We start from the raw sequence: 25,065 nt of genomic DNA, 5'->3' as shown, positions 1-25,065 counted from the left end.
CTAGCACAAGGTGAGGAGCAGTAAGAGGACAACTCTGCAGAAAGCTTTTAATGTCGCCTTTAAGTACAAAGAAGGTACACTCAAAACAACCCTAATTCTAATAACCAAATCACACTTGTAAAAAGGGAAAATTGACCATGTTTCCCGTAGATATGGTCATTTAATATAGAGCCACTGAACCTGGTGCCATCTTTTGTCTAAACTCACCTAACTGACAGCATTACGGGCGGTAAAGGTCAGAAAAAAGCAAATTTGTGACTTGAAGGTGCCACGTTTGAACCTGAGTGCCAGCAGTAATAATAATCTGTTCTGCCAGCATTTGCTGCTGAAAAGATATTTATCAAGATGTTGCTCAGCTGAAGCAACAACAGGAAATGTCTCCACCTTCAACATTCTAATCTGGAGAAAATGTCATATTTGAGGTACAAGTATTTATGGTGGGAGATGTAAACACTTCATACAGTGAATTAAGTTTGATTTTAGATGTCACGAAGGTAGCCTGAGTTTACTGTGTACATGGCTAAATTTCATTACATTTGAAAGATTTCTGTGTGACCTTTATCTAAATAGCATTTTATGACATTATCTTCTACATATTACTGGTTCTACCGGATCTCCTGGACAGAGTTCGGTGATAAAAGAGCTTCATTAATAATATCCTTTACATTTATTACAGTGTTATATGCAGGTTTATAAGTTAGGTGTCACTGCAGTAATGTCTTCATCTGCATACAACTCAGATTCGTCTACAGGACACAAAATTTAGGGCGCTAGTATAGTGAACCCGAGACATATACCACAGCTCCATATTTGGGTCTTTTGTTCACAGCTACAGTATTGGCCAGCTGCTAGGACTAAAGGTTTTCCCTTTGCTATTCCCCAAAAAGCCAGAAAGCGCGCACACACACAGACACACACACACACACACACACACACACACACAGACACACAGACACACACACACACAGTGTATGTCCTGAAAACGGGCAATGGAGCATTTGTTAGACTGCTGGCCAGCTGTACACTAAAGGATGAGTTCACTCATCGGTGATTAAAGTGAGACGCTTCATGCGGCTAACGCACCCCCAAACAGAATCCCCAGGAAAGGACTTACCACAACAGACACAATGTGATGAATACAGTTGCAAAATCCCCAAAAAAGGAAGCAGTGTGATTGAGTAATGGGAGGTTTAGGGTGAGAGACAGCTGTGGCAACCAAACTACAGTAATACGCTCCTGAGCTTTAAGCAATGGAATGGTAAGTATAGGTTTCCCTTGTGCTCAAACAAAACTTGAAAAAGTACAAAAACACAGGATTGCTCACCTTTAATTCTGAAAAATGCAAAGTAAAAAGAAGAACAGGGATTTTGTTTGATGTGGGTGAACAATTATCGAATGAACCCTTGGTTCACAGTGTGCTGGCACTGTTCACTGGACTTCCAAGCACCTGCTTATTATTACTCAGTATGAGCAAGCCTTTATGACACAATGAATAATTTTTCATTTTCCCTCTTTTTAAAGTATTAACAAATAGCGTGTACCATTGCTTGTTAATGACTTGGCAAGGTAAAACCAAATCCTGCCCAGTCCCCCACAGGTGGGGTCAACCAGACGGGCCTAAAAGGGAATATTTTAATTCTATTAAATGAAGTTAAGTTTTGTCTCGGGCCCTAGAAGAGTTAACAAAGCCCTGTACACAGCAAAACCTCATGTCACCTCCTGCTCACATCACTCAGCTTTTCAAGTGTAACAGCTGCTTCCTTCCACACACATAGCAATATCCTCACTCATTCACACTGAGGGCTTAACTGTCCCACATAACACAGCGAGATTACTGGATGTCCTACAAAGTGAGCTGGGTTTGCACAGACTTGATTGAGGGTGCCCACTTTCTTTCATTTAAGATCTTTTACTTATTTTCCTCTGATTCTGATAGGATATAGCAGCTGCATCTTCTCTAGCACATTAGCACCTATGCACAAAGCCAATAACTTATTCCATGCATAACATCCGTCAAAAAGTTTCAACTACCTACCATAATTTATCTTCTACCAAATTAATTTGAGGTTGTTGTTGTTGTTGTTGTTGTTGGAGGGCTCTATAAACTGTGCTCCTGTTGCTGTGTCAGAAAACACAAAAACACAACTGAAAACTGAGCTGAGATTTGAAAAAGGGTTTAGAAAATGTTATAAAAATAATGTCCTGTATATAGTCCCCCTCAGTCCTGCGCTGTATGTATACACTGAACCCATTCGGAACATCACATAACATCCAGATGGCTCAGTATTACTGCACAATGCTTGCTTACGATGCTGTGGGTGTTTGTCCGCTCATGACATAAACTCTTCCATCTACTGTGGATCTCCCAACTGTACCGGATGCTGCCCACTAATACAGAAAGGCCCTAACATTAAACAACAAAAAAAAGCAGCATGGGCGAAGTGACGTTTTTGTGACTGCCTCAAGAGCTAAACATTATTGTGGGTGAAGATCAAAACAAGGTCTGAACTCCGACATACTCCAGCTGTCGTGAGGTAAGACAGGATGTTGGAAAGGATAACAAACGTTCTCATTGCAGTTGATGACACGTTAGCTTGGACTGTGAAAATAATGAATTGATTGGATTTTTGTAATGTTGGTTTTGTGTGGTCACTGTTTTGCTTAGATTTTACATTTTGACCTTCATGTCAAAGTTATTTTCAACTTCTTTATTTTCTTGTTTGTGCTGTGGAAAGCTGGTGTAAACATTCTTTTGACATTTGTAAGCTGGGGCAACATTAATTCACCATTCAGGACTGAGGACTCTGTGGTAATGAAAGATACTGCAACTTGTTGACATCATTTGTTGTTTTACCTCCAATGGCAAAGATCAGGATCAATTCCTTGCATTATTTTTAACTTTGAGTACCAGGCATTGAACAGAATTTCAAAAAAAAACTGTCCCTGCTAGCAACAGCATTGTTTCATGCTAGGGCTGGGACGACATTCTTTTATCCCGATTCGATCACAATACATGGGTGCCGATTCGATTCGTAGTGCGATTTGATAGTCGAGTATTTTTCTTGTTTAACAAATACAAAAGTTGAATGATATACTATTGAGACAATATATTGTGAGACATTTCTAAAACTTATTGAATTATTTATATTAGTTGCTCAAGAAGGCATCACATGTCAGTAAGTCTGACATTAATTTCATTCATAGATTCTCTGCACTTTCTGCTTTCAGTCGGTTTTGCTGGAAACTGATATGATGTAGTCGCCATCAGCGGTATTGTATGTACATTAATATTTAGGTGAATCACTGGTTAAAAATAAATTAAAAATATCTATTCTAGATAAAAGAATCTATTTGCAAAAATCATCAAATTAAAGATGTGTACAATTTTCGATTGTCTTCTCCACCGTCGTTGTGTTTGGTTGTGTGTTTCTATTAGATTACAACATCCTATTTGCTTCACAGAGCATAAACCTGATCCGGATTTTGTGGTTAAAAACCTGCCAACTGTCAAGACCAAAGATTCAGGTGCAATACAAAGGTCACCTCAGAGGAATGTCTGTCCAGACCTCATTTTGAAAAAGTGGGCATGACTAATAGCAGAGCAGCTTGATCCACAGAATCCGGCGAGCTGTTCTCCACAGCCTGTAAATACAGAACACTTGGCAGATGTGAAGGCCTGTTCCTCTCAGACATGGCTGCTGCTGCTTACCCACACCAATCAATAGAATTGACTGGCGTGCAGATACTCCACATTCAGCCACAACTAACATCCTTTAGCGTCACTAGAGATGACTTTGTCTTGTTGCTTGCGTAGTAAGAGTATGTTTTGTTTTTACTACGCAGACTAAATGGAGACATAGAAGGAGTGAAGGAAGTTGTTGTTTATCTAGTTCAAAGTAATACTTACTTAATGCTTCACTTATGTAAAACATATGACAAATAACTGGGGGGAACTGAAAAAGCTGTGGGAGTTTTTATGTCTGGTGTTTATTTGTATTAGATGTGCTCTCTTACAGTTAATATAAATTAAAGAACCCAGAAAAATAATTTCTTTCCGTTACAAGTCTAAAAGGTTATTGAATCATACTGTAAAAAACATGAGTCAAAGTGTGTCATAGCATCAATTTATACTTTTACGCGTGTGTCACTGACTTTTCCAGCAAGTATGAGGAATGACCCCAACCACAGGACATTAACCAGGATTTCACTGGTTAAAGTAGCTATGAGGAACTCTTAAATGTTTCTGAAGCTATGTCATTTTTCCATCTGATGATCATAAATGACCTGTAACAGCATACAAGACTAACAGTAAAAAGATTTTAAATAGTTTTTATTAATGCCTTTGCCCCAGTCCGATTTTCCCCTCAAAATAGCGAAATTATTTGCGATGATGCGCTATATAAATCTAACTTAATAGTATTACGTTGGGGGCTTCAACAAATTCTTACTTATGCTTTGGCTTGTGACACAGTGACAGTAGTACCCAGTTTAACTCATGATCCAAAGTAGGCTAAGTTACCGTGTTTAACACTTAAAGTGCAACAATGCGTCGGTAACATATTATCTTATGTTAATGATTTTCTGTCTGGACAAAACATTTATTGCAACTATATGACCTCCCGATAACGCTTACGCAGTAATATACTGTATAGTGGGTAATACATCCTACTGTGGACGTTACGTATTTTTGCTGTATTGGGCACATTATAGTTGCCTTTGTTATTTGTGTTCCTATCCCCAGATACAGGTAGATTCAAGTATGTAGTATGATCTTTTTATCCACAATATTCCCGTATGAAGGGTTTCAACAGGGACTACACGGTTTTGCAGCTATGCAAAAGGAGAAGGTCCTTACAACACCAGGTGTGGTTTGTATTTTATGTATATGCATGTACATAACATAACTTTATATAACACTTCAGTGAGTTTATTGGCTACTAAAAGTGCAAAATGTTCAGATTCTTTATCACTTTCAGATGTTTTTTTTCTTGCTGGTCTTGTTTTCTGGCATTTGCTCAATAGCTGTAGTGCCAAATCACTCCCAATCAGAACCATCCTTTTAGTCTTTTAAGGCACGAATCAACAAATACTACTTAAATTGAGAAATCAGTTTATTCTTTAGCTGAATCCTATTCAATGCATTATACATGAGGTAGCGAAATTCAACTTCCTGCTGTAGTTTAAAGTCATTTTTAACAAAGATCAAATCAGGGTATGTGTGATCGAGTTGCAACACCTTGTAAAGTATCTCAACATCAACAAGTTGAGAATGCTGCAGGGATGCTAAAGAGTTGTTTTGTCCTCTCTGTTGTGTCATTTTAAGTTAGTTAAGCATTAGTTTTGTGACAGCGGGGACTGTGTTTTGCTTCATGATGGGAAGCAAAATATGTCAAGGTGTGTGCAAGTGTGTGTGTGCGTGTGTGGGCCTGCGTGCATGCATGCGCGACATTGGCCCCAGCATGACTGCTGAGGTTGGAGCAATCATATGTTCAGCTGTGATTTCCATCAACACATTCCTGGACGCTCACACACGCTCTCAGTGGAGCTGCGCACAGCACCCCCCAAGGATGTGACCTGCAGCATACAGACACATGGCTGCTCACAAGCGCTTATCACAACACAGCAGCTTGTAGGATAATGGGAGGCCTTAATCTGAAGCCACGTGGAGCCAAGCAAACGTTGACTGGTGTTGCTCCTTCATTCTGGCTTCATTGAAAACAGTTGATGATATACTACACCGTTCTGCAGGTCTTACCATGCCAGACTGATTACAGGGTAGAGGTCAGACCAAATGGACAACAAATGGTCTCTGGTCCTCTACAATGGGGGTTGGGTATAACGCTGGATACACCACTCTGGAAAGAGGCAGCAACTGTCACAGAAACTGCTAAAAGGACATATGATATTCCAGACCACCAGGAGTCACACACTCACACACATGCTTTCACAATGCCAAAAATGGCAAGATACAAACAATTAAACAGAGAGGAAAGTCTTGTGGATTATAAAACATAGTGTAAAAATTGCTCCACTGGTTGATATCATTGCTAAGGAGAGAGTATTAAAAAGACTGAAACGCTGACAACATGCAACATTTAACTCAGCAGAACATCCAACCATCTTTGCTGAGTAAATTGCACAGTAACTGGCACTCAAACAGCTGACAGTGTGTGTTTCTCCTCTACTGGTCAAACAAACGGACAAGTAAAATCCCCAAACAGGTCCAATCATTCAATGTTATTGGCCAACTGCATGGCTGGCATGAAGCCAAAAGGTACTACGTGCTTAAAAATGCATGAGGGGTTCACTTTGAGTATAGGTTCAGCCTCAAACACCCTGTTTTTTTTCCCTGCGAATGGCAACATGATGCTTTGCATATTATCAACTCAAAGTAACTTTGTTCAAACTTGTTTGAGAGTATTTTTTTGCTGTTTGGTACAGCTGAAATTGCATAACATAAGACAAGGAAATAAATAAAATATGAATCAAGAGCACTTCCACCCACCGCCTCACACAAAGACAACACATTAAATCTGAGAGTGGTACAGTTCCGGAGTCTGTGTGAGCTGCCGAGCTTGTGGTGGCCTGTGTTCACCATGTGGTGGAGCTGAGTGATGGTTTCACCAGAACAGACAGCAGGCAGGCACAGCCATGTGCTACATTCTCTCTCACCGTGAGGGTTAGAATGATGCTGCTGTTTGACTTGAACATCTTCGATCGCCAGCTTTCACTTTTTGTCTGCGCAAGTCACTACGATATTTCTAATGATTGCATTGTCCTCAGAGACTTGACATTGATGAAGCAGGCTCAAGCTGTGTTGGCATGCTTGGCACAACACAGGTGGGAAAACCCGTGCTCACGCACATGACAGTAGACGTTAGATCCAGTAGGTGTCTCGGACAAAGCAAGCAAGCACTAACTGCATTCTGAAATGGGTGTGAAAGTCTCCTCTGCAACACAGCAGGCTCCTGTCTTCCTCCTTTTCATACTTTTCTCTCTCCCTCACTGTCTGCCTCTCTTTCCTCTAGCTGTATACCCCTCTTGTTTTCAACCTAATGTCTTTGTCTGCTTCCTGTCATGCATTCCCTCATTTTGTATCCCCCCCCCCCCCCCCCCCCTCCTGCCTACCCCTTTATTCACGCTCTCTTCTTCTTTTTTTGCTCTCTCTGTCCATCTACATCTGCAACCCTCCCCTTGCTCTTCCTCCCTAGAAGGCACACATACACAGATAATACTGCGGGTACATGCTGCTTTGGCAACATACTGCAGCAGGCACACGTACTCCACTGCAGCCCTTTAACACAATAGCCATTTCTCACATGACCTTAGGATGAAAAGCAGCTCTTGGTCTAAATGAATGTGTCTTCTGGTTCAAATTCAAGAAAATCACACATTTCGCTCAAACTGATTTAATCCAACCTGTTTCATCGGCAGAGAGAGTCTATTATTGTCACAACCATTCTCTGCAAATGCGTGTGTCTTTTTTTTCTTCAACATCTGCTGATTTTAACCTTTCATCAGAATGTGACAACCACAGCAACATCCACTGTTTACTGACAATTCTTTTTATTGACGTATGTAGTTCCAGTGACGCCCTCCCTCTCCCTATGAACATACCACCTCTGATTCGCCCTGTCTTGCCTTCTCCCCTGAAGCATGACGGAACTAGGCGTGCTTTTGTAACACAATGGGACTTTTTCATTGAAAAGTGAACAGGCATATTCGAACATACACAAACAAAAACACACGGAGACAGACATGATCACGACACATGATAGGAAATACAGTGATGGCATTGTTTAAATATCCAGGAGTGATTTAAGAAAATGTCGGTACTGACAGACAGCCACAAAAAAAACACACACAAATATGTGCAAAAATGCGTTGCAATGGGCACAAATAAACACAGTTTTTTTCATCAGCTTTAACTATTTGCACCCAGTTTATCAAAGATAATATTAATATTTTGCACCAGATGTAGGGATATCATACTTTAAAACAGTATGTGCTGTGAGTAAAGACACTGTCTAGTGTACCATGTCATGTTTTGCCCATTTTGGCTACTGTACATCTCAGCCCACTTGTTCACTTCTTTGTAATATTATATTTCCTTTGATATTGTTACGGTAAAAGCACTTTTGCCTGTTGAGATCCTCATATAGAGTTTCATGGGCCACCAGTCACATGATCATGAGCCTTCATTAAACACTCAGGCAAACAGGTGCTACCACCAGGGATTCCCCTCGACCTTTGCCGGATGTACAGAATGATTTGACCTATTTTATTTAATTGCCTTTAAGTAACACAACTTAGTGATTACTGTTTAACTTTTCATAAATGTTATGTTATGTCTTGGCTTTTAAAAATTACATAACTGACCCTTTAAATATTACATGCTCATGAATCAAAAGAAATAAATCATTGCACTGGAATAAAGCCAAGTGTCATAACAAGCATATAGTATGCTGTAAGCCACAAGATCCAACTATAAAACTCGACTGAAGCATTTTAGATGTAGGAAAATAAAAAGGAGGCATTTTCCACCCCATTTAAATACAAGATGGATGATCTCTTTTCTGCACTTGCAATTGTTTGCTGGAAATCAAACCTACATGTTGGAACCACTGAGAATCTCTATGTTTTCAAATGGGCTCTTTCTTTATCTGAAAAGAGCTGTTACTTTAATAATGCAGCTCAGCTTAAGTCTGTGAACGGTAAACAATAGCGCTAAAAGTTGGCCTTGACAAATACAAAGAGAGAAGGGGAAGTAATTGTTGTGCCTGAATGTGAATACAAGGACACAGAGTGATGGCCAAACTCCAGTCCCTCCATTTTTCCTTACCAGCTATACCTCTCATGCCAGTGTGGGATGTCATCCTGCTGTCAATGTCGGCAATGAAAGCGAGAGTATCTCCTCTCTGGTGGGGTATGCGGGATCTCCCATAGCAACACTTTTCTGATTCTCCAAAAGCAGTAAAAATATTGTAACTATATGAATCTAGTCAACTCAGTCATAGTTCACCTGCAATGGCATTAAGACGTTGTCATGCACATTAAGTTTGATTAAAAAAAAGCAACAACAACAAAACTATCTGCACTGACTCTGCTCAAAGTCACAGCCCCTTGTCTGCACAGCATCACATTCTTGACACATTACATAATGGTTTTCAGATGCAGGTGAACATCCAGTTTCTGACTTATGTGTGCCAGATAACCTTCCATATTGTCCTCTGACAGTCCAGAACCAGATAACATCAAGAAGCAGAAGCAAAGCTACATGAATTGTATCTGCTCTGGAAGGTTTTTACACCATCTCCATCCATTCCAACAAGCTACCCACAGCAGCCACACACTCGCTACCCGCACTGCTTGGAACAAACAAACTCGCCACCCCAGCAAATGGAAGCAGCTGTTTCTTTTATCTGCCACAGTACTTTGCAAAACTCAGCAATGCACACACACACACAACTACTGAACAAGTCTGTTAGATTCTATCACACACTCTAAAGACACCTTTTTTTTTTAAACAACTGTCACATTCTATCTAGCAACATTTTTTACATTTACTGCTTTTTTTGTGTGCTAGTGAAGGTCAAAGGCACTGTGCAGTGTAGTTTTGTGGGATTTCACAGTGCCAGCAGATTGGAGTGAATGAAAAATGGAGAGATCACACCGTACATTGCATTTCAATTCCATTCATCCCCAAGTTCCTCTGTTCCACTGATTAATGGGCCACATGTGTGGACAGTTGCTCTTCATGCATGTTACCATTATTACATGCCTGTTTGCAAGGGCTTTACATATCTCATTTGGCAAGAGAGCAGCCATGAGAGCATCAACAGTGTACAACTGTGCCACTTCACTTGTTGCTTAGGAGTCAGTACTTACTGCTTTGGACGTTAACAGTGCCAGTGGAGTTGTCCTTTCCCAGCGGGTTCTCCACCACACACGTGTAATTCCCAGAATCCTCCAGTTTTGCTTTGCTGATCTGGACTCTGGAGTTTTTCCTGTGGGAGACAGCACTCGCACAGCTGAGTCAGGGGAACACAGACATGGAGGAAATAGCATGGAAACGCAACAAGTGGTAACATGGGGGACAGCGAGGCAGACAACAGGGCAAGCAGCAGCATGGCAACAGCTCTTTGCTTTGATAGGGTTATATAATATCAATACAGTTTCTCTGGGGCCAAATTTGAGGGAGAAAATTGCTCACAACAAGAAAGCATAGGAGCAAGTCAGCCTTGCTGCTGAGTTACCCTAGTACCCGACTGTGGAACTGCAACATAAAAAAACACAGCCCAAAAAGCAATTTTCTCAATAGGCTGCTATCATTAGAGAGACATCTGTCAAAGTTTTGGCAGGACACCTCAATCTGCAAACAAGGCCAATCATGACTCTTTGTGTTTTAAATGATTTAAGTGTAAAAAACAAAAAAACTCATTGATATACATATTGTCATCCCAATGTAAAGTCTATGAACTGAGAGTAACTTAACAGGCCGGGCCAGGACGTGTGGGATGCACAACAAAGAAAAAAAACAGGAAGAGGGAACAGCAATTTATATTCAAACAAATGGGCACCATTGGTGGTTGTATTCCATCAACCCAAACTACTAACTAAAGGTAGTTTGTGGATGTAGTGAATGTGTGGATGTGTTTTATTGCCTCCACAGGTAACGTTTTATCTGTTTAAGAAAGATACATAGGCATAAAGAGAGATGATACATTGTCTTGATTTTAGGTAATCTTGGTAATGCAATGCTTGGTAATCCCAAACATTGCATACTGTAAATGTTTATATTCAACTTCTCTATGGTTTTTTTAAAAGTAGTTTTAAACTTCAGTTTCATGAAAGACTGCACTAGCACAGTCTGCTGATAATAGCCACGTTGGTTGGACGTTGGAGTACCTCCGTCTCTTTTCATCTTTACAATGTTTGTGTTAACTTTACAGGACATGGATGACTTGTACTCACTGGCTGTTCCGTATTTTGACTTTTTTGCTTTTCTTCAGCTCGTTGCCATCTTTGAACCATCTGTAGGTGGGGACAGGGCTCCCTGTGGCCTCACACTTAACGATGAGCTTGCTTCCCTCGTCCACTATCATTGGATTCTTCATTGGTTTTAACTTTGGAGCCGCAGCTGGAAGGAAGGAAGAAGAAAAGGTTCATGTTATTAACCACATTAGACACAAACATGATTATAGTTTGGTTTGCACAGTTTGTTTATGGTTGTTTGTATTGGTGTTTTAGGAGAAACAGTGAGACAAAGCAGGACAGAGTAGCAGAGCCAAATCATCATCTCCATGGACTGAGCCAACAATTCTCTCATGTGACCACCAGATGTTGTCACTAAAGACATTATTAACTTAGCCTCAGACTAATAAACAGGCTGAACTTCACTCTGGCATTGCTGTTGTAGAGCACCTGAAGCAATATTTAGCAAACAACAAGCTGATGAAGAACATTTGCACAATTGAAGGCACCTTGTGAAGAAGAAAAGCCAATAAAACTTTGACATTATTAACTAGTGTGTTGTAATGACAACAGCAAAACTACTAAGCTATGTTCATTTGTTACACTGCTATTATATATATATATATATACACATACTGTATATATATGCATTGTGTATACACTGTATACACTATATATATATACACTGTATACACTATATGTACACTGTATACATTATATATACAGTGTATATATATAAAAATATTGAGATAATGGACTTAGTATATTCCCTTATTTATATTAGATTTACAAATATACTATTTACAATTTTAAAACCCGATTGAAATATGAGAAAAATAGATCTTTGTTCAAAATGCACACATGGCACACACACACACACACACATTTGCCAGCTGACAGCTGCACACATGTTTAGGAGAAGGCTCATTCAGGGCAGAGCGAGAGAGGGAAGGGGTGAACAAGGGTCAACCAGGGGCTGGCTAAGCGTCTCTCTCTCTCTCTCTCTCTCTCTCTCTCTCTCTCTCTCTCTCTCTCTCTCTCTCTTTCTAAAAGGACGAGGGCCAAATAAAGACAAACAAAGCATGTCAAGCAAAGTGAAGTATTGTAATGACTTCAATTAAACATTGAAATAGAAGTGCACCAAAATTATCTCCTGTTGTTCTCTTTTCTGTGAGACCGTCCTACTTCACTGACCTGGTAAAGGCAACATGTCTGCACAGGAAAAAAAAAGAAAACTTAAGCATTTTGAACTTTCTTTGTGGATTTAGGTCGACAGTTGACTCATTTTGGGATACAGTTGGGTCTAAAACTGCATTTGTTTACATTACAAATGTGTCACTGCCATGACAATGGTATGTGTGCCTACAATTTTTAATTTGTTAGCGGTTGTAAAATAGTCAATATCAAGTACCTTGTGAGTATATCCTGTGTGCCCTTGCACCTCTGGTCGCTTGGCACTAAAACTCCTGATTGGAACCAGAGGTTACACCTCTCAGTTCAAGTCGTGGAGGAACTTGATACCAGGCATTAAACCACTTTTCACTTTCGCATGCTACAAATGGAATTAGCTTAATTTATACAGTAATCTAAGAGTGATCAGATGTTTACATGTTCTTCCCACTTAAGTAACAATATTGTATTCTTAAAACTGACATGAACGTGCCCAATTTAAGGGGTGCCAATGACTCAAAATACAAAAGGTAATTCACATAACAAGTAGGCATGATTATTCCATAATACTGAATACCACATATACTTAAAAAGATCCGTCTATCTGTCTGAGGTACACTTTGTGCTCATTTTCACTGGACCACAGACAGTGAAATGTCAAACTTTAAATAGCTCACAAACAGCTTAATTCAATGGAAAACAACTATTCTTAGTTAAATAGCTTTTTGTTACTAAAATTACTCTATAGCTGGTAAAACAGTGGACTTTTATCTGTGAACAGCTTCCTGTTGAGAATGTGAGTAATGATATTTATAGCATTTGGAAAATAAAGACAAAGATTCTACAGATGTGTCTTTGTACTGTGGCACTTAATAACCTAAGCTTATTGTCGGGATGGCTCTTTGTGCTGTGATTGCTCCAGCAGTAAGTTCAAGATTGTACTCTCTCAAAATGGTTTGTGACAGTAGGAAATTGTTCAAATAAATTGCTGAAAATCATAACATAATTAAGGCTGCACATACAGTATACCGTGGTGTGTGTTTATCGATAGCCTCAAGCCATATAGACCATATACTGAACATGAGACTCCTGATGGTCCAGATGTTCTTCATTAAACATTTCCTGTTATTTATCAAATGTAATGTACTATATGGGACTTGATGTTAAATAAAAATCAGACAGCAAAATGCTCTATGGTCTACTGAGCCCCCTAATTTTCAAATTACGCGGGCTAATGGAAACTTACCACCACTGAATAATTTGTACTGTCCGTAATGACAGAGTTTTGTAGCTACATGGTTAGAAATTATGCACATGTTTGATCATCACACATTTTCACGAGCTTTTCTTAAGTTTCACAATTTAATTTGGCAAAGAAACTCTTCATTCAAATCCAGTTAGGAAAAAACAATTTTATACTGCAGTATCTAATGCCTTACTAAACTCCAAAAGTCCATGCTCTGAAGTCTGCTTATGTACATTATTTCCATCCACACTCAACTCTGCTGGACAAAACCCAGCACACTGCCCGAGGAAAGCCTTGTCAGTCATAGTCAGTGAACAGCAGGAATGAGATTGCACCATAAAGAAAGAATAGTTAGTACGTCCGGACACAGTTTTGTCCTTGCCAAGCAAATTAAACAAGCTTTGTCCTTGCCTTGAAAAGTAACAGAAACACAGGTCTGCACTTCTCATCAACCCAATGAGCCAGATGTGTAAGCAGGTCTGCTCCATCTACAGGATACAGTTCTGCTAAAGACACAAGAGTCCATCAGACACTCGAGCTTTGAGATACAAATGTTCATTATACTCTGGAATGGTCAGCACGTCAATGTTAAAAACTAATATTTTTTCCAGCTCCTTTATCTGCGTAACACAAAATAAATTAACATAACAAATGCCTAAGAATCCATCAATCATAAATTCATAAAATAACATTCTCTGGCAGCTGATATCCTATGTAGTAGTTGCTCATGTTTGGAATAACAGATTTGAAAAACAGAGCACTGTAAAGTAACTACTGTAATGGCTACAACTTAAGTACAGTACAATCAAGTCAACTGTACTTGACATAAAAGAATGTTCATTTTATGACTTGATTGATAAATTAATTAATGTTTTCCAACAACAAAATAAAGAGTGATTATCATTGGGAATAGAAACATTTCTTGGAGACAAATGGTTATCTGATTTTTCCGTTACACCAGTGGAAAAAGTGTCAGGCAGCAACGATAAACCCTTGTCTCAACAACAGCCTGATTCTCTTTTTGAAGCAGAGGGGCAGCTGCAGACATGGACTATAAAAACCAAATTTGAGTATAGAAGCCTAACTGGCGTGTCAACAGCTCATGCCTTGGGTAACAGTTGGAAATCTCAGCCTAGAAAGAGGTTAAAAAACAAAGTCACTTGATGAATTAACAATGCATTGCTCATATTATTGAGTTAACATTTCTGTTTTACTTGCAGGAGCTTAGAAAAGGAATGCGAGGCATGCCTTTGTGTTTCCCTTTCTAGACAAAGTCTCCCTGATTACTCTTGTGTTATGTCACTTTACCGCACATTGACAAAAGACAAATTACATGGTGAGACGGATATGCGTTCTGCATATGGGAATGGTCTTCAGACACTGTACACTAGTCACTGTAACACAACATCTGTTCAAAGAGATCATTTCAACAGCCTCCCACCACAAGCAATACACTTTCCTCAATTATCTGCTACATTGTTTATATGTGACTCAAACACTCTACTTTTCTCTCAATAAACTCTACAGGCATAATCCTAATAGTGTTTCTTTTACTCAAATTGATAACATGTTTTGTGTTTCTCTGTGACAGAAAAACATATGGAGAAGTCCAACGTCGCATGTCAATTTTTACCAGGGTTTCTGCTTCTAAACACCATCCACTCTTCATAACAGGCACAAAAGCAGAGTAAGCCATACATGAACTACTGGTTAGATTAATTTGACAAATAGTTATTACAACTTTGGTTAAATTAGGATCAAAGTAAGCCAAGTCATTCATGTTTACTTACAAGCAGCAAAACTGGTCCCCATTTACAGTTTTGGTAACCTGAACACCGAAATGTTCATTTCACCATGTTTCTGCCAAAGAATGGGTTTTTCTCCACACTGAGCAATAACAAAACTGTTTGTTCCATTGGTCTAAAACTGCAGTTTTAACTGCAAACAGTTTTGTACGATAAATATGTTATTTAAGACAATGACATGCTCCAAATGTACTACTTTAGGGGCTTTAACATGAACCTCTATGTTCATGCATATGGTGACTGATTTACTTGTCTAGATGTTTTCAGTACTACAACATATACTTACTTAAAAACTTGATTTTGTGATAGAAATTGTATATGTTTGGCCATGAACATTCAGGTCAACCACATTTCAAAATGGACTACAGTTAAAACAATGGTGTGAATGGTGTAGTGTCACTCAATAAATGACTGTGTGCTTAAAAGAGCACCTGAATGACAATAAGTTACTGTAAATAACAAAGCGAGAACATCTTTGCTCACAGTCATCTGTAACCACCATGTCTCATTGTGCCAAAACCACCAATATGGAAAATGGAAACGGAGTCCAAAGTTCACAAGCTACCAGGTGTAAACCCCTTGCCTATTCTTTCCGGATCTTCCTGCGCTGTACATGACTTTCATGTTCAGGAAATTTCCAGAGTAGTTTTGTTGACTGTAGTTACTGCTGTGTGACTGTTACAAAAAACTGCATGCAAATAATGTATAAGAATAATCATTTCCTTGACATTTGCTTCTCTGTGGCAGCCACATGAGGTACAAATAAATGATGTTGCTAAAGTCATATAGCCAATTTTACATTTAGATTAACAACTATAAATTTGTGTCAATAAAATGACTACCTGTAATGTGAACGGGTTGCTAATACTACTGATTACAGTGACTATCACCCGCACCAGTATATAGCTCTATGCAACCTCCAAGAAATTCTCAGCTCTATGTTTTAGTTTGCATTTCATGAGGGTTGGGTCCTTCTGGATGTCTCGACTCCCCCACATAACACTGTGAGCGGACGCTCCCAACACACAAACTCACACACACACACACGCACACACATACACTGATGTTCACTGCATGGTGAAAATGTTAAATACAGGCTGGTAAAGGAAGCCAAAGAGATGTTTTTGTCATGAGTTGGTAAATCAAACCAGATCAAATACAATATTACACTTCAACAGTTATAGAGAGAGAGCGATGACTACAATGGGATGCAGATGTTACTCTGTTACTGCTAGATGTGTAATACGCTTTCAGATGGGGATTTGGGTTAAAGCTACATCTGAACTCTTTCTAACCTGGGCTACTGACATTTGTCAACAGGCATTTCTATCAGGGGTGAGAATGTTGCTTAAATACTGTTGACCAACTTACAAAGAAAGCAACGTAAAGAGAAGTATGGCATGGGGTACTTTCCATAAAATCATCTTTCAATGCAGATCAAACTAGCTATTAGGCTAACTGAAATAAAACCATGCCAATGTCGAGGTATGGTGAAGGGTATGTGATGATGGGGGGGTTATTTTAATTCCAAAGGCCAGGGGAACTTTATCAGGATGCATAGTATCCAGGATCGATCAAATAACTGGCCTTTAAAAAAAAATCTGACCGCCTCTATGGAAATTTGACATAGGGGTGTGAATACTTACAACCCCTGTATTTTAAGGAAGAACAATGTGTGTCCTTAAAGGTTGGATTTTTTCCTTTTTTTTTTTTTAATTAAGACAGTAAGATTATTTTTCAAGTGTTTTTTTTAGTCCTATTTTTAGTCAACTTTAGCATGGATTCATAAACGTATGAGCAGCACTGTATGTATATTTATTTTCTATTGGTATTGTAAATGGCACTTGTAAAGTAATTGGTGAAAATGGATAACACTAACAGCACAGCCAACTAAATCGCATAACAGGCACATGCAACATTTTATGGAAGCTCTTTGATAAACCATTAGTTTCATAAGTTTCATCTCTATATTGCCGAGTTGAGACACTGAATCACTGAAGAAAATATCTGTTCACGAATTTTCAGGTATTTTATAGCCACTTTAGTACTGTATGTACTGGTCAGTTGAAGTTGCATTAGCTGGGTGTCTACATTTGTTTTCCTGTTTCCAGTTGTTTGTACCAGCACACTAAAAAATATTTTGTAATAGCAATTATATGAAGCAAGATCCTACCTGAATTGGAAGCTGAGGTTGTCTGAGGCTTTACCACCACCTCCTCTGACTACTGGTCTCTTTAAAACATTTTGTTGCTGAATAATGTATGTTGCTCTATTTCAATTGTAAAGGCGTGGAAGGTGTTGGTACATTCTTAAAAGAAACTGGCACAGAATGAAGAAGCCAACTCTTCAGTTCCGTAAGTCATTATTACCACCATCACTACGCACACAAACCCAGTCAGAAAGGAACTTGAGTTCACAACATCATCACCAGCAAGAGCAAATTTATGTATGTCGCCCAGACTTCACAGGGATTGCTGATTGAAAAAGAGAGACACACGTTGCATGTATTGCATGTTGCAATGTATTGATGACATATTTGAGGAAGCATTTTGCTGTAATTGTCTTTTTTTTTTTTAAAGACAACAAAGTTGCACAGTTTTTCCATACCTAAGGGGTCTTTTCCTATGAATAAGGACCAACAGTTTGGCACAAATGTCTTGGTTCTGCAAAAGTCTTCGCTTTCTAACCCAGGGCCTGTTTCATTAGAAACATTATTTAAAGAGGATCGACTTTCAGCCACAATAAACAGGCCGTCCAAAAAAAGAGACTGGAAGGGAAAATTATTATGTAACATTGCAGCAACAGAATTCCATAAATCTACACTCTGAAATACATTCCGACTTAAATCCAGGAGACGCCGCAGCCAGGGGAAGGGCAATTATAGCTGAGAAGTACCTGCTGTGAGGTATTCTCCTAAAATAAATGTAAGTTCGGTGACAACATGTTATACACAATACAATACTGTCTTTTTCCTGGGATGTTGGTGATGGTTGACTGACAGTCAACAGAGCGCTCCTGGGCTAGATTACATGCAATTATATTTTGACACACCTCTTCCACACAGAGGACATTGTATACCCTATTATCCACAACGCAGCATACGGTTTCATCAATTCAAAACGTTGAGACGTATTAACATCTTGAAGAATTTTAAATAAATTTAAAGCATTTGACATTCATTTAGCCCACAACTACAAGAAAATGAAAAAAATATAACTTCTGACCAGCTCCAATGAAAAATCTGCGAAGAACAGAACATGCTGATCTCATGTCTAGAAGCTCTGAGACCAACATTGGGTCCCCCAAAAACTGTTTAAATTGGCAATAAGACTTTTTGCTTTAACACAACAACTTTGTATAAGCAAGTAATTTGTCTTCCGTATACTCACTGTAGACCTGTACATGCTTAAATGTAACAGCAAGGTCACACTTTAGTGTGACAAATGACAAAATTGTCCAAATAAACTCTTATGTCTACATTTTGGTAAATACATGCACTCTCCAAATACACAGCTAACATGGAACAAAACAAGCTCTTATCGCCATCTGTCTGTTGGAGCCCATTTCACTACATTTTTGGTGTGACTGTGATGCTTAGCATACTATACCAGCAAAGGAAGCTACTTAGCTAGCTAATACATCTTTGATTATCTTTTGAACTAAGCATACACGATAAAAGGTACAGAGCTGCTGTTCTGATGCTGGATACACTTCTACTCATTCAATTTTTACTTTTCATAGATCGGGCATTGTTGCACCTTTGGTTGTACAGTCTTCTTTCTAGTTTTGCATATGATTACATATTTTTCAACATGACTTAATAAACCACATCCTAAATAAACATTTCATGTCATTCATTGATAATTACAAAGCTGCCAACCTTTATTAAAGAGCCAGATCAGAGTGGAGGATCCATCTTTAAAAGTAGGGGTTTATCTCTTTTTATTTTGATGACCCATTATTGGAGCCTCAGGCCCAGTACACACCTGATGCGGTGTGTGCAGTAACATTAGAGCAGACACAACATGCATCACCCATGAACGTGTCATCACGTTGGCCTACTTTGAAAGCTCCATTTTACAATGGGTAGGCACGTTGTTACACACAGGTTACCCATTTATCTAGTTTTGTAATAAATCCATGATTTGTCTTATTTTCAAGAGGAAAAAGATCAGATTATCATGTTTTGGTTACATCTAAACTGACATAACTAGGGTTGGGTACCGAATTCAATACTTTTTAGACACCAACCGAATTGTATAGTATTGATATCTAAAAATGCCTCGTCATTCAAGTTCAATACCCAAGGAGTAATCTTATCAGAGTCAGTGAGCCAATGAGCGCACAGCATTCTTCTACCAAGATGTGTGTCTGTGATTGGCTGTCTTATGTTACACATTATAGAGACTTGCAGAAAAAGCTCTATGTTACGCACAGAGAAGGGGCTCAAGTAGTAGGAGCTGAAAAATGTATAAAAAGTTTGTGCCGTAATGTGTAATGTTGAAATTTCTTTTTGTCTTATAAAACTGGTATTGAAAAAGTGTTTTTTGGACACCGGTATCGAAGTCACGATATTGGCATCAATATCAAACATTTTTTACCAAAATCTAGCCCTAGACATGACAAATCAGCTGTTACAATGTTAAATACATGTTAATGACATCCAACAACAGATTTGTGTTTGTGTCATTTTGTGAAAAGTAAAGGAAATCACACGCAGCTCTTCTCTCTGTATGGCAGCTGCGCTCGTTAAATAACATAGCAAAAATATATTCTGCAAGCACTCTGTGTGCCTTGTAGTTCTGGGAGCTTTTTATCTAACATGTTTATAAAGTATATCACAATCAAAGTCTGAACCAGGACCAGTAATAATGTACACATTCAACTTTGTATGGGTAATAGAACAAAATTTAACATGGATGCCAAAAACAACTACAGTAGCACCTTTAAGATGAAAAGAGGCGCAATTTAAATATCTGGAACGCCTACAAAAAATGGTCTACATAAAAAAAAAAAAAATCTTGTAAATTCTAAACCAACTCTTGAGGAGTTTCATTAGCAAGTACAAATGGCTACCAATATCAAGAGATGCCGTTAAAGATACATTATTTGACCAAACCAAGAATGAGGCGTTAGCTACATTGATAATCCCATTATTGTCCTCAAAGTGTCACTGAAATGGGGGTTGGGCTTCCCCATGACCTGAGGTCAAACTACAGTGACATGCTGCAGCTTGTGGGATCCACCACTAAGCAAGCACATTGCTACGTTTGTCTGAAAGTCACGCAGTACCCATACTACTCCAAAGTAAAAGTATCTTTCAGCTAAGGTAGAGAGAGATTTTAATGTTGAATGACTCACCACATACTCATAAGATGAAAGCAACAGTATCAACAGTTGTATCGTTAACCTTCTCATAAAGTGCGTAATGAAAGATATTCTGCTATACAAAGTTAACTTTTATGTTTAAGTGTTTAAAAAAGCTGACTTTTGTTTGTCAAAACTCTGATATGTACTAGAGCATTTGTAAAACTCATGCACTAAAATTAACCAAAGCACACCTAGCGTTAGTCATTCGTTTTGGAAAAGCTCATAATAAAACTGTGATTTGGCTCTGTGACGTCCAAAGCCGGTTTAGCTAAAATTCAGTTTTAGTTGATTTGTACACCAGTCATATTATTAACTTCCCCAGCAATCCAAAGTGCTGCCAAAGCCAGATGTGCCTCTACATGCTGTCCAAGCAAACCAATCCATGTGACAACCTAGCGGCAAGCTTTGACAAGACATGAGGGTACATATTTAGTCTCACACTTCCGTGATACAGTAACACAAACTTAATCTCGTTTTTTTCTCTCAGTATCACTACCTCACACACACATAAATATATATACAGTACATATGTTACACAGAAACCGCCTGTCTTTTTACCTGTTGGGGAATCGCCGTCTTTCTCCTTTTGTCCTTTCTTAACCCCCTTCTTTCTCCCTTTCCTTTCTTTCTTCTTGCTCTCTGTCATGCTGTCACAAGAAAGTTAATCCTCTCAGGAGAAGACACAGGAAAAAAACAGGTAGTCCTATTGGGAATGTGTGGCAAGTGGGCACCACCAGACTCTGAGCCTGTTAGAGCGTCTCTCCTCCTATTTAGACCAAGGAACCACCTACTCACAGCAGGGCAGAGGGATAGAGAGGGAGCGGAAGGGAGAGGGAGGGAGAGAGAGGGAGGGAGCGGGAAAAAAAAAATAGGGAGAGATAGGTAGAGAGGCACTGGTCAAGTGGCCCTGCTTTAAGCCAACGCAGTTTCTAGTTCCTACCTCGGGTACATCGTCTCCTTTCTAATGACCTATGCTAAAGTGCAGTGAGACCACTTAGGTTGTCCCCTCTGCACTACTGACCCCCTCCCAAATAATTCAGGCGGAGACGTGCCCTTGTCAGGTTGATGTCTGGGTCCCAAAACACTTCACATCTGGTTCAGATTTGCTCAGCACAGATTCTATGGATACGTGCAAGAGAGCAGTGTGTGAAGTGCTGGATGTCAGATCATAGTCTGCCGGACTGCTTTCTTTCAAAAATTACACAAAATCATCTCTGGCTTTCCTAGCTGCTCCCCTTCCTCACCTCTCTTGTCTGTCAATTCCCCTCTCGGTACTTAAGGCAAGTTCCAGCATGTCTGTGGTTGTATCTCACTCTTTTACTGTCGCTGTTAGCCAGGTGTTATCAATGTCCACACAGCAGTCAGGGTCTAGGACCATTAAAACAAGCTTGTTTCTTTTACTAACTCAGCTTAATGAATATGATATCAGACATTGGCCTTCTGCAAATAAGTCAGATCAATTTTCTCTTTTCTTCCTGAAAGTTGAGTAGGCATTGAAAACATAGTGGAAAAAAGGGGCAAAGGGAGACACATATATAGGTAGGTCATTTGTCATGACTCAGGGAATTTGAGGACCCAAAAACAGAGAGCCGGCAGGAGAAAGTTTGCGCTTGAGGATTCATTAAGCAACAAAAAAAACAACCGTTCACACCAACAAATAGAGGCCTAAATGCGGCAGGCAAAAACTTACTTCTGTAATTGGATAAAGCAAGGAAATGTCCAAAAAAACAAAAGTAATCCAACAAACAGGAAATAGAGACAAATACCTCCAAGGACAAAAAGACAGCACACAACCCAACTGAGAACTGACACACTGGAACAATACACTGATCTGACACCAGACAAGCAAACAAGAGACAGGTGATACAGCAGGTGAAACACATCAGGGTGGGGCAGAACAATTAGCCTGGCTCCGCCCTCCAACATACCTCATTTCCCTTCAGTACTCCGTCGGGGTTTGGGTTTTCTCTGGCCAAATTTTAATAATAATAATTAATAGTTTATTCTATTTATTGATCCCCAGTGGGGAAATAACAAAATACACTCTGTTTGGTTAGAAATCCCTACACAAAGTTTGCCTCAAATACACACACACAAACACACACACACACACGCTGAGATGTCAGAGTGAGTGGGCTGCCAGTGCTGGACCAATGCCCTGAGCAAATTGGGGGGAAGGGGGGGTATGGTGCCTTGGTCAAGAGCACTTGGAAGCCCAGGAGGTGAACTAGCATATCTCCAGCTACCAATCCTCACTCTGTACTTTTATCCGTATTGGGACTTGAACCCGCGACCCTCCGGTTCCCCAACCCAACTCCATACAGACTGAGCTACTGCCATCCCAATGAATAGTCCCTGTTGGGGATTTAAACCCCCGGTATATCGAGGACGGTCCAATTAGTGAACAGCGGGAGTGGCTGAGAACACTGACGTTGAGGCTGTGCGCTAGAGTTGGAATTCCGTAATAGCGGCGGAGAAAGATGTGAGCGAAGCTAATTCAGTCCGTTGTGGCAATTCATCCAAACATCCAGAAGTTAAAGCCCGAGAAAGAACAATCTTTGCTGAGTTTTGTTGGTGGCCATGATATTGTGGCCCTCCTCCCCACGGGGTTTAGGAAAAGTTTGATTTCCCAGCATGCTTCATTAGTGGTGAAGGAGTTGGCTAAGGCTAAAGCTAACAATGTTATTGCTAAATAAAAGCATTGTCGCGCTCCCCTCTTGTTGCACATGCACATGACATGCATCCCGACCAAACATTAATGATTGATTATGGCAGATCCAGAGTGGCTCTGGGCAGATCCAATAGTTTTAAACTTCAACAGAGTCCCCACCTTCAAGAAAGTTAGCACTTGACAATAGAGAGTGGCCAGACTCTCTGTACAAATTAAATGTACAAGAGTCTGGTATGACCAGGACACAGAACAATCACACAGGCGGTAAAACACTAGACAAGAAGTAAGACCAGACAAGACTACACAGAAAAACAGACTACCGAAATCAAGCAGAACATACAACAGTAACATACAACTACAACAGCATGACTAAGAAGCTGCAGGAAATTAGAGTCAAATTATCTGAAATTCTGCAAGTGACTCACAATACAACAAATAATACAATTAAAAATACAACAAAAGGATATTTGACACAGTTTTGTGTGAAACAATATCTAATGCAAACATTGCTTCGACAACGCTGCGGCTAATCTGTTTATCTCTGTTCTCCCAAACTGTGACTACATGATGATCACAGGATTATTTTAGGCTGCTATATTGAAGTTTTCTAATTTCATGCTGACTTAATTCTGCTGTCCTGTGTGGCAAGACAATCTAAACACGTCAAAACAACATCAGAGTGACTCTCATCGAAACTCAAAAAACAAATCTATAGATGAGTCATCTGTTGGGCTGTCCCGGGATTTGCCTCAGTCCAGAGGAGAAGGAATTGGGAAAGGGGAAGGTCATGTCTTAACAGGTCAGCGCACTTAATAGCGTAAATGGGCAACAAAACTGGAGGGGTCAAACCAAGGCCAAGATGTGACTCACCACTCAGGTTCAATATACAGCTTTTCCTACTACAGAAACAAATTGCTCTTTCCTCTTGTGCCAGTGGTTGTTCTTGATGACCTAATCTGTCAGCAGAGGTAACTGAGGACAGGCAGTGGCTATGAGAGCTGCCGATGCCGCCCTATCTCCCTCCAACCTCAACACTCGCTTCCTCCTCTACTATTCAACAAGATGAGACTCGTTCCCAGGCCAGTGTGTCTGTGGGTGGGCGTGCGGTCTATGTATGTGTCAGAAATGTGAGTATCTGTGACGTCAGGACAAAAGGAACGCCACGTTTAGGATGATGAGATGTACATTTAGGTCGTCTGTGTGCCTACTACAACATTTCTCAACTTGCTCCTTCAAGATCCCGCGATAGTCTTCCAGTCGAGCCACACACGATGTAAAAGGTAGTGAAATGTATCATTAGCTGACGTGAGTTATGAAGGTTTACTGCACATAGCTGTGGAAGCATTGGAAGCAAGGTAACCTCGAGGTTAGTGTGGACATTAATATGTAGATCTTGTCTTAAAGGTTCTTACAAACTTGCCAAGCTGCTTCTGAACAGTGAACAAATTCTAAAATGTTCATCATGTAGCTGTAGGAATGCAAAATGTAGTTTTCCAATCACTACTTGCCACAACTGTGTCCCACTTGACAGAGTTACATAAAACATGAATATGTAGCAACTGGAGTCCTAGTAGACCTAGTAGTTTTTTGTGTTCATAAGATTGTGTGAAGAGCTCTGAAAAAGCTTGAGCTTTTGTATAGAAGCTTGTAGAGAGTACAACTTTTTTACAACCAGACACAAATATGGTCATGGACATGTGCATCTAAATCTCCCTCTTTTTTTCCAGTCTACTCGAAAGCATCTGCTGTTTTTCAACAGCCGTGGGCTTTCCTTGGATCAGGGTCTGGAGGGGCATAGTAGGCCAGTGTGCATCACTTGAAGAGATATA

General features: G+C 39.7%; 1 protein-coding gene across 5 annotated transcripts in view; it reads right to left on the bottom strand.

Moving 5' to 3' along the window:
* Nucleotides 1–25,065, bottom strand: part of nrg2a (neuregulin 2a) — a 68,197-nt gene that overhangs the window by 24,149 nt on the left and 18,983 nt on the right. For 3 of the 5 annotated variants that reach the window (XM_034890619.1, XM_034890617.1, XM_034890618.1), the window contains exons 2-3: nucleotides 10,975–11,140; nucleotides 9,889–10,007 (exon numbers count right to left, since the gene is read on the bottom strand). In XM_034890619.1, the coding sequence (XP_034746510.1) occupies nucleotides 9,889–10,007; nucleotides 10,975–11,140 (285 nt within the window). Of the gene's footprint in view, nucleotides 1–9,888; nucleotides 10,008–10,974; nucleotides 11,141–21,123; nucleotides 21,370–25,065 lie in introns of those variants that run through there. The other 2 variants (XM_034890620.1, XM_034890621.1) reach the window with 1 other exon arrangement.

The sequence above is a fragment of the Etheostoma cragini genome, chromosome 13 (assembly GCF_013103735.1).
Source record: "Etheostoma cragini isolate CJK2018 chromosome 13, CSU_Ecrag_1.0, whole genome shotgun sequence".
In the NCBI taxonomy this organism is placed as follows: Eukaryota; Metazoa; Chordata; class Actinopteri; order Perciformes; family Percidae; genus Etheostoma; species Etheostoma cragini.
Note: the sequence above shows the minus strand (reverse complement) of the source record. Positions and strands in the feature narration are given on the sequence as shown.